This window comes from Dermacentor silvarum, chromosome 1, assembly GCF_013339745.2.
Source record: "Dermacentor silvarum isolate Dsil-2018 chromosome 1, BIME_Dsil_1.4, whole genome shotgun sequence".
Lineage (NCBI taxonomy): Eukaryota > Metazoa > Arthropoda > Arachnida > Ixodida > Ixodidae > Dermacentor > Dermacentor silvarum.
In genome coordinates this window covers 112,299,257-112,309,496 of record NC_051154.1, presented here as the reverse complement: position 1 = coordinate 112,309,496, position 10,240 = coordinate 112,299,257, and the positions used below count along the sequence as shown (strand labels likewise).

The 10,240-nt window shown below is 49.8% G+C and overlaps 1 protein-coding gene across 1 annotated transcript in view; it reads right to left on the bottom strand.

The window, feature by feature from the left end:
* Window positions 1-2,220, bottom strand: part of LOC119435128 (ankyrin-3) — a 402,712-nt gene extending 400,492 nt beyond the window's left edge. The window contains exon 1 of the mRNA XM_049672381.1: window positions 1,938-2,220. Coding sequence (XP_049528338.1) covers window positions 1,938-2,003 — 66 coding nt within the window. The 5' untranslated portion in view covers window positions 2,004-2,220. The remainder of the gene's footprint in view (window positions 1-1,937) is intronic.
* Window positions 2,221-10,240: the final 8,020 nt, after the last annotated feature.

Below are 10,240 nucleotides of genomic sequence, written 5' to 3'. Positions count from 1 at the left end.
GGGGGGGGGGGGGGGGGGGAGACACACATACACACGGTCACATTGTTGCTCCAAGTGCGTTGCTTGTGAATGAACTCACAGGTACACTTTAGGGCATGAAAGATGAACCGATTCGAAAGGAGCAGAGCCAGTGGCCGCCTCAGTGTTAAGAGTCGTTCCCCATGTGAGCTGAACAAGCGCCGGTTGCGGAAAGTGATTCTGTGCACGACAGCTGAGGGCAAAGGCACCTAATGAGGATTTCCAGAGATCGAAGGCAGGAGCACTGGACAAATGCTTCTCGTTGACGAGCGCAAGCTCCAGCGTTCGCGCTCTCTCCGGAGTGATTGAACTGTTGGCGCCAGGTGTTTTGTGGACAGACGCTGCGCTCTTGATAAAGCAATTTTCCGTGCTCTCATTCGACCACCGGAAATGGCTCGAATTGAAAAAAGTACAAACGAAGAATAGTGGGCGGGGTCAGGGTGGAATGTGCTGCGATAGCGAAATTATCGATCACAGTTCAGCTGCAGCGTCGCGACGAAGGAAACGGGATCTGTCCCATTCAAGCCCGTCACGTCCCTGCTGTGCGCTTCACATGACATCGATCACGCTCGCTCGCGGCGCTGTGGGAAGCTCCGTACCCGGCGCGATTGCGCGACCGAACGCGCGACAGGAGAGCGACGACGAAGCGTCCTGCCGCCAGTAATGCAAACGGCGCAACGGGAAGACGATCGCTCTGACGGCCAGCATGCGCGACAAAGAAGGCGTGGCCGAAGCCCTCGCTCGTTGTGCGCATGCGAACGCCGCACATTTTTGATGCTATGAACAACCCAGTGAATCCACCCAACGATAGTTTCCATAAAACACAAAGACATTTCGCGGATGCGAGTTTACGTGCCATGTGCACCCGTGAGCACTTTATACGGACCACAGGGTCGCCGAAAGAACTGAATTTCATCGTAATTAACAAACATAAACTGGAATTGACGAGTACACGGAAAAGTTCGCAATGCCAAGTTTGAACTGCAGTCTTCAATTTCAAGTTCCGTTCACAGGCAGAGGGAAAAATCGGCTTTATCGCGCAACCCCGGTCCGTGTACTTTTGCTCACGGGTGTACGTATTCGTTCGTTCATAGGCAAGAAATAATTCTCTGTCTCCTTGCCGTATCAGAAAAGAATTCATGTATGCGAAGAAATATCGTCGCGCTTTTTTTTTTTTTTTTCTTTTCGCAACGAGGACCAATCGTTCGATCTAATGCAGGCACCACTGTTATCTGTGCACGCGGCGAAAGACAGCGTGCAGATCGACAGCTGGAAACAGTTGCCCGCGTACATTGCAACCTGTTGTAAGGCATCCAACACTCCTTTCGGACTAACGTTCTTAGTTTACGAAGAGGTTTAGTAAGGAGAATCACTTGCGTCGCCTCTGCATCGACGAATAGCTTACTTCGTGTGGACGGTGTTCAATAGACACTTGCGTTACGTACGTTTTGTAAAACATTTATCTACACAGCGAGTGATATAGGTTGCAAGAAGGCACCCGCGAGTAGCAGTATATATGCATCCTGCCTTCGTTTTGGTATATGCTTCGACCCCTTGCGGGTTCAACGTGAAATCGATGGTACAGTTACGGCTTGTAAAAGTTACTTCCGTAAAATCTATTTAGAAAATTGCTAAATAGTTTTTACTGCATCAAGCAAATAAAAAGACCCGAGAAAGTTTCTCGCTACACCGCTAAATACATTCCGTCACAAACTACTGAACCACTTCGAGTAACGAGCTGACGAGGTAGACACAGCCCCTTGCACAGTTATAATCGTCTAATTTCGACATAGTGCTCGATCCTTTTCCCTGCGCACCACGGAAGCATGTACGGAAGTGCTCACTACACTCGCAAGCTTAGGCGGAGAGCGCCGGCTGCGTGGGCCGCCGCCTGCGCAAGAGAGTCCGGTGCATCTCACCTGCGCGCTGTCAGGAATCTGGCCGTTCGGAGATCCTGCAGGAGCGTCGTGTGCCGTGATCGCCATGTCACGGCCGTGGCACGACGCGCCACCGGGTATCGTTCGGTGCGAAGCCCTGGAGCGTCCGCAGAGTTAGCAGTCGTCTCTCGTAAGCGCCGAGATGAAACAAGAGCGGATCCAGAGACGTCGCTCTGCAAGGTGCCGCCGATGCTGCGTCGAAAGACTGTCGCCGGAGCTTACCACGCCCAGCCGAGAGAGGCGAAACACGCTTTCGAAAGTGGCTCCTCGACGCCGCCGCCGCCGCCTCACCACGCAGAGCCCGAGCCGTTCACGGACGTCGGCAGCCAAGCCTAGCCGATTGTCGCTGGGAGAGATGGCGGCGGTGGTTGAGAGAGAGAGAAGAGCGATCGGAGCAGAGAGAAAGAGCGCCGGCTGCTTGTAACTCGCCGGCGCGGGAGAGTGCGGCACAAAATGAGATCGAGAGCAGGAAGCGGCTAACTTCGTCTGTCGCCCTGTCGGTGCTGATGGCTTCAGATGAAGGCACGTAACGCTCAGCTAACTCATGCCAAGCATACAGCCACACGGTCTGTGGTGCCGCTAGAGATGATGGCCAGAAGTGATTACTCCTGCGTTTCGTTTCGCGGTCGAGCAGCTGCACGTGAAGGGGACGTTCTTCCTTTGTTGAATGAGTTGTCACCATCTTGAATGCTAAAACTCACTCTTAAGAAGCAGAGAAAAAAGAAAGTGACTGATAATACGGTGTGTTTATAACCACAGGTATACGCTTATTCGCACTTCAAGGGTATGGATATTGGTGCACGATACAACATAGAGACTGTATGCACATACAGGAAACGAGTGACAATGTAGTAGTCAATCCGCTCACACTGTAAGAAATCAACAATTTGAACGCTGAAGTGTAAATTGTTGGTGCATATGAAAATAATGCTGCTGCTCAGCCAGCGCACAGATGGGGTCGGCTGAGGTGCCCCTCGAAGGCGCGTTCTCTGGCGCGAAGGGACAGCCCCGGAGGTTGCCCCCAACGGGGGGGACAACAGAGCCAGCCAGTGTCGCCGCAGCGAACACAGGCCCCTGGGAGCGTGGCCGAGGAGGACGGAAGCGGCGGCGGCCGAGCCCTTTCGACCCCGCGCGCCTGCCGTCCAGGCCCGGTCGCCGCACTGCGAGGAGAACGGGGCGTCGTTCTCGCACGGTCGGGAAGCGCGGCCCCCCTCGGCGAATGCAGACGCACCAGACAGCACAACAAAGACCGCCGCCTGTCGGCGGACGAAATGGAAAGACCGCCGGGCGTTAACACGGGAAATCAATCGATGGCCGCTGAAATGGCCGGGAAAAAAAGCACGGAAGACACGCCAGCCACCCGTTGCGTCCGCGGCACATCCGACCGACCAGGAAAGGAGACATATTGCGTCTTCAATTTCTTCAAGGGTACAGTGGCATAACTGCTTCATCGCCCAGATTCTCTGCTCTATAGGCGACCGAGTGCGTCGTTGTACTGAGGGCCACAAGTACGTTAAACCCGCGCTTTCTTCGTTCATGCGAAACCGTACAGATACGCGGGATATCGAGGGATACACGGGACACGTATCGACGCTACACAATATACGGCGACATATATGCGACGATACGCATATCGATAGATACGCGGGATACACATATCGACGTTAACGCGTCGATATGTGTTAATAATGTCTCTTTGTGTACGGTAGTGAACAAAAAGATACGATACCGTGGTTTGCTGTGATTTATTACCACGTTTCTATGTCAAATTTCACCAGCAGTTTAGCTCAGAGGACCGAATTGCTCAAAATCTTTTTGTACACTACAGCTCGTTGATTTTTGTTTGTTTGTTGATAAATTGATTAAATGTGCTTTGACACCACAGTGAACCACTGGGCTCAGTCAGAACACCTCCATAAGCGCATTGCACCGAGTTCACCCTCCGCATGTGTTCGTTGTTCTTTATGTTCACGGTTTCTTCGTTTTGGCTAGTTGTGGCCTGCAGATTGCGGACAGAACCCTTCACCGCGCTGATTGCATGTCACCTGTTCTATTATTTTGTTCTTTTTTTATTTAAAACATATTAAAGAAAATCCTCTGCCACAGATAGCGCCGTTCCGCTTTTTCACAATTACCTAATCAACTTTCTTCTTTATCTTTTCACTTATGGCACACGTTGAAATCGCACAACTGAAGCGGCGTAATAATGAAGTCATGTACACTGAGCGTATCCCATTCGAAGACTTGCACAATGTTTCTTCCCCATAATCTGTCCCCGGGGGATCTGTCTCCATAATCTGCTAAATGATGCACTGGCGTTGCAGTTAAATTCGTCCCGATCTACTAGAGGGAGGCTTTCGGGAAACCATTTCATCACGCCGGCGTACATCGTGGAATCTTTTTGGGACAGAAAGTGGTGCTAGTCCTATAGGATTTCTGCTAAGCGTGACATGAGTTCACTTGCTTGTGATACCACGTGAACACCACCTTCGATTTCTATGGCGCAACAAAGAAGCTTGCTTAACACGCCCGGAACCACGCGTCACTTGGCGGGCGTATTCTATTTGTCTCATTAAAAGAGACAATTTTTGGTCAGCACTATTATAAGAGGATAGCGACTGAGTAATGCTGGTCTCATCGAATGTTCTCAAGAAAGTCGCATTGCCTACAGAGAACAGCGGCCTTAACAATGACCTTCATTTCACGTCCTTCGAATTACCGTAGCCGTTAACCTTCGGCTATAGAAACTTAAGCTAAGTGCTCCCTGTAAGCACTACGACGGATCCGGAACAAAATATGCATTCATTTGGCGGTAAATGCCGCTAATGCGTACATTCATAGCTGTGAGTGGCGTTGAAGGCCGCCGGTGTATTAAAATTACATTTATTTATTTATTTATTTTGAGGACCCGACGACGTTGCAGCAGAGAGTGAGTGTGAACAATCATGAAAAATACGAAGGGCAACGTATATGGTTAAATAGAATATAGAAATACTCTTCAACATCAGACTTAATGGGGCTTAACAAGGGCGATAATTATTGTCCTTGTTAAGTACTGGAGAGGCAAGGACTTGTGGAGTTGGAAAGTTGCCACAGCGCAATTATTTAATAGCAAAATGCGATGTCATTATGTGTTCATAGAATTACCACTAAACACGTGATTACTGAAAATTCACATAACTAGGGTAGGGACATGTAAGGCTGGTAAGTCGATGAATCTCACTCAGTTCAGGCCACAATAAGCTTCCGCGCTCTCCTGTGTTTTAAGAGTGCGTAGAATAACTCCCAGAAATAACGATATGTTCTTTTGGGTGTAACTCACGTTGTACTCGATGTAACACTGCGCAGGCATCTGCTTTGAAGATATCGTGTGTTAGCAGAGCCGTAACAGTTTTGCAACTTAAAAAAATTAAATATTAGGCTAATTGGCCGAAAGTGATAGAGGTACTCTTGAGACGAAATACTTCCAGAAACAACGCTTGTCAGTTTTGATTGTCGCCAAACGGATCGGGCTACAGTTATATTGTTTCACGTGCATACAACTATTTGGATTAGTGCTTTCGCGTTGTCCTCACAGGAAGCCTAAATATAGAAAAAGAAGCGTCGAGTCCTGATGAACGGTCGGAAGGCGGTACAAGCGTCGGAATACTTTGCAGAGTGCGCGTGACAGTAAAGCACTTGCGCAAGCTTCGACGGTGCAGGATAAGTTCGCTCTGCAAGGTGCCCCGGAGTGCCGGCCGGTCGACAAAGTCACCGAAGTGGTCGCATTATAAGAGTGACACAGACGCGAGAAACTCCAGGTATACTGCTGGTGCATCTGCCATGAGCCCGAAGCGCAACCGAGTGTATGGCATAGGGGTGCTGCTATATAGCGCCACTTGCATTATCCGCGCTTTTGTCAGATGAGGGAGCACTTCGTCTCGCTCTTGTTTTTCTTGTTTTGTACTGACGCCTGTCGCGTGGTCATTGGAACAATGGTTTTCTGCCACTATTCTCAGGCTGCTTCCTTCACTCGCTACGCTGTGTGTTACGGTGCTGTTGTAACATTGGGAAACTATAGCCCTCTGGGCATAATCATATATAATATACCTTTAGTAATCAACTGTAAAGCGAGCGAGGGCCTTCGGGTTTATTAAGTATATATCAAGCGCCAGAATCTGAAGTAGTGCATGGATGTGACATTCTGAATAATTAATAATGATTGACTGAAGAATAAATGTTTATTGAACATGATGACAGAAGGACCAATACGAAAAAAATTAAAACGAAAACAAATTAAAAAGGAAACCAATTAAATAAAGCGGCCACTATATTACGTGCTCCCCGCGAATGGTGGGGCGGGAGCATCGCGGAAGATGACAGGCAATCTTTGGTTGCCAAAAACTCCGATCGCAATGAATTCAAATACTTCTAGCTGGAAGTACTCATGAAGTGATGCTTCATTTAACCAAGCAAATTTGGCAACTTTCATAACGAGTGTTGCGGGTAGCTTTAGAACGAATAACTGCATATGTTGAACACTCTTGCCTGAAAACAGCTGCCGTATCTGGAAGTATTGTCAACGGACGGCCACACTCAAGTTTTAAAATTTACTTCCCATTTCCCTCGCCCGAACGTTTTCATAGCTGTCGAATTTACCAGTGAAGAAAGAATGTTTCGTGCTGAAGTCAGATGTCGAAGTTTATTATTATTATGATTATTTTTTGCTCGGTAGCTTTGTAAGATCTATCACTAATGCAGGAGGTGTAGAAAACAAAAGCTAGGGTCGAAGCTTGCACTGAGAAAACTGTGCTCACTCTGCGCTGCCTTACACAGGATTGCACTAAAATGCACCACGTGCTCATTCTGCACCACTTTGGCTGCGCGTGCGTTACATACCGTTAGCTAGGCTCTGTCTCAGAATGAATAAGAGCTTGCTATACAGGCAGTACGCGTCAGTAGCGCACCCAGGATCTCGGCCAGGGGGGGGTTGACAGTTTGCCAATACCATCTAAACAGCACTAATTTCGATTTCTTCACGGGAAATTGTCAATAAAGTGCGCTTTTGCGAGTGTGCAGACGATTGCCCGTCTTACATCTTAGTTGCAGCACTCAAATACGTAAGGAAAGAAAAGGGTAAACAAAAGGGGGGGGGGGAGTTAAATCGGCCTCAGGGGGGGGGGGGGTTACAACCCCGAATCCCCCCCCCCCCCCCCCCCCCCCCCCCCCGTCGGTGCGCCACTGGTACGCGTATACAAAATCTAACAAGAATTTTGAGCACATTGGAAGCAAATTGCTAATACCAGTACCTATGAAAAGTGCCCTCAAGTCAAGTCAAGTCAAGTCAAATCAAGTCTTTATTTTCCACCAAGAAATGTTGGAGGTGTCACAGGCGAAAAGTGGTCATAGGCCACTTGAAAGTGCCTGATGGCCCGAAGAGAAGCAACGGCCACAAAGTACGTGTTCGCAACTCACTAATGAGTGACAAAGATTGAAATGACATAAAGAAACAACAACTTACATTAGAAGCTACATCTACATAAAGCTACAAAGAGAAAGGGAGACAAAGCAGTATAATAAAAAAAATAGCAGACCAAAATTAAAATATAAGGCTAAGCTCTGTAACAAACACATTTTGCCCAATCGACAAATTAAGAACCAGACAGCATTTGTTTCGCATATTGCGAGGCTTGTGCCGCGAGGTCCCACCCAATCCGCATCCACAGCTGCTATCTTTGCGCTTAACTAATGTTTACGTCGTCTATTATAGAAAAAAAAGAAAGAACGAAATCCTCATAACAAGATAAGTGCAAATTCGAAAACTAAGACTTGTTTGACCATAATATCGCGGCTCACGGAATTTGGCTAGTAGACGATCATTTGCTAGTCCAGATAGTGGACACCACTCAAAAGTTCTCGGAGCTAATAGGGGTTCGGGGAGTCTGCTTGGTAGTTTTCTGTAATGAAAAATTGTTTTCGCTTGATTATCCGGATAATGATAATCTGCTAAATACAGCATGGGCATGCGGCACCAGCAGGGGACGTCCTTCTACACAGTCCACCACCTGACGCTCGCCATATAGCACGCCAGAGATGGCACAGGCCCCGAACTGTCCACCCGGAAAAAGCCATTTGCCAGGCATGTGAGAGGGGCAGGGCTACGTGCTTTCTGGCGCGGGTGATGGTAGCGATGTGATGGCGTTGGCGGCGTCCCATTGATTCCGCTCTCGAAGAGGACCGAATTAGCCCCTCTCGCAGCTGTTGGCATCTGTCCCGCCCTGGGTCTGAAGGGCGCGGGAAGAAGGAACGAGCTAACAGGTAGGGGCCCACGGTGGAGAAAGTGCAACACCGTATGACGCAAGCGAAGCGAGCTTCAAACAGCCCGCCGCGCTTCACGTGCGCCTCTACAGGCTCAAGTTGGGATCGATTCACAGGGGAATAGGGGGTTTTCGGCAAAGGACGCTGAAGGAAGACCGAAAATTACTGTATTTGAAGACTTTCATTCGGTACAAACATATTTTTTATCAGCGACTGGATGAATGGATGAATTTTATTCCAGATAGCTGAAATGGCAAAGCAGCATTGCAGCTGAAGGACGAATTTCAATTTATTAGTTACGCACATCCACAAAACCAACAAACCCAGCAGACCTGTTCGATCATGCAGAATCACAGCCCAAATTTATGCGAAGCAGAGTTCGAGACGCAAAGGTCACAGCGCAAGGTGCACTCCATGGCATCGGGATGTTTTCCCAGCAGAGGGGCGATTCAGTTCCAGGTTTCCTCAACTTTCCTCGCTGTCTCCGCGCACCGAGTCAGAACTGTTGCGCGAGTCTCCTGCAGTGGTGTTGAACACGCGATTGCTTACCATTAACCCTCTCAAATGAACACTTCTGAACTCAAAAGATACTTTGTAGTGAAGAAGAGAGACACGCTAATGGACACAGCGTTACTGGCTCTAAACGCTAGTGGGTCGAGCGCTCTCACTCAGCAAGGGCTCTCGTGCTTGGAAGCTGTTACTGCGCTGACCGTTGACGCTGCGCTGCTCCAAGCTCTGCCGAATAAACACCTTTAGAATTGGTGGATTGTGCTGGGTAACCTCAGAATCATCCTGGAACTCCGGTCCCGTACCCTACCATCTACCATGCCCCAAGAGGCCTCCGAGCAAACGCCTACTCCCGCACCCACTGCGTGGCCCGGAGTACCTCGTCACCGCGACCCTCCTATCTACACTGGAGCGGACGACACTGACATTGACGAATGGCTTACGGCGTACGACAGGGTAAGCACCCATAACAAGTGGGACGAAGCGGACAAACTGCGCCATGTTCTGTTCTACCTCGCTGGTGTGGCCAGCCTGTGGTATAATAACCATGAAACAGAGTTCCAGACATGGTCTGAATTTAAGACTTCCCTCGCCGATGTATTTAATCGCCCTGCTGTTCGCAAGCTGCAGACCGAGCAGCGTTTGCGGGAACGAGCTCAACAGCCAGGAGAAACATTCACCAGCTATATTGAAGATGTCCTGGACCTATGCAGGAAAGTCGATTCGACCATGGCGGAGTCTGATCGAATTCGCAACATCCTGAAGGGCATAGAAGACGACGCCTTTGACATGCTGCTGGCCAAAAGTTCTCGCTCTGTGGCTGAAATTATCACACTGTGCCAGAGCTATGAAGAACTCCGCAGGCAGCGATCACTGACCCGTCGATCTCTACCGCGTGACGAACACCTCGCCGGTTTGGCTGCCATGTCCGACCAGACAGCTTTGCTCGCAGAAATGAAGGCGTTCGTCCGCGAGGAAGTTGCCCTGCAAATCTCATTAATGGATTTTTCACAGCCGCAGCCGGTACACGCGCCAACGCCGAGTTTTGCGCCTCCGCTTCGCTGCGTCATAGCGCAAGAACTGCGCGAGGTTCTGCCTGAGCACCACCAGCGCGTTCCTGCGGCTGCGCCTCACAGCTAGGCCGAAGTCATGGCCAGGCCCCAACAGATACCGACGACTGTGCCCTCAGCTACGCGGAAGTCGTCACCAACCCTCAACAACTCCTTCAACGGGGACCTCTCACGTACCCAAGTCCTCGCTATGCCCCGACAACAGCCTGCCGTGCAATCACTTCACCAGCCGCCACGTCCAACGCGTCCTCCCACATGGATGGGACCTGCCGCAGCGACTCGGTGGCGTACGGCGGACAATCGGCCGATATGTTTTGCGTGCGGCTACGCAGGCCACGTCGCACGCCACTGTAGTCGCGTGCAGTCGCCTAGCGCTACACCATATGCGCCAAGTCCTATGGTGGGTTCTCC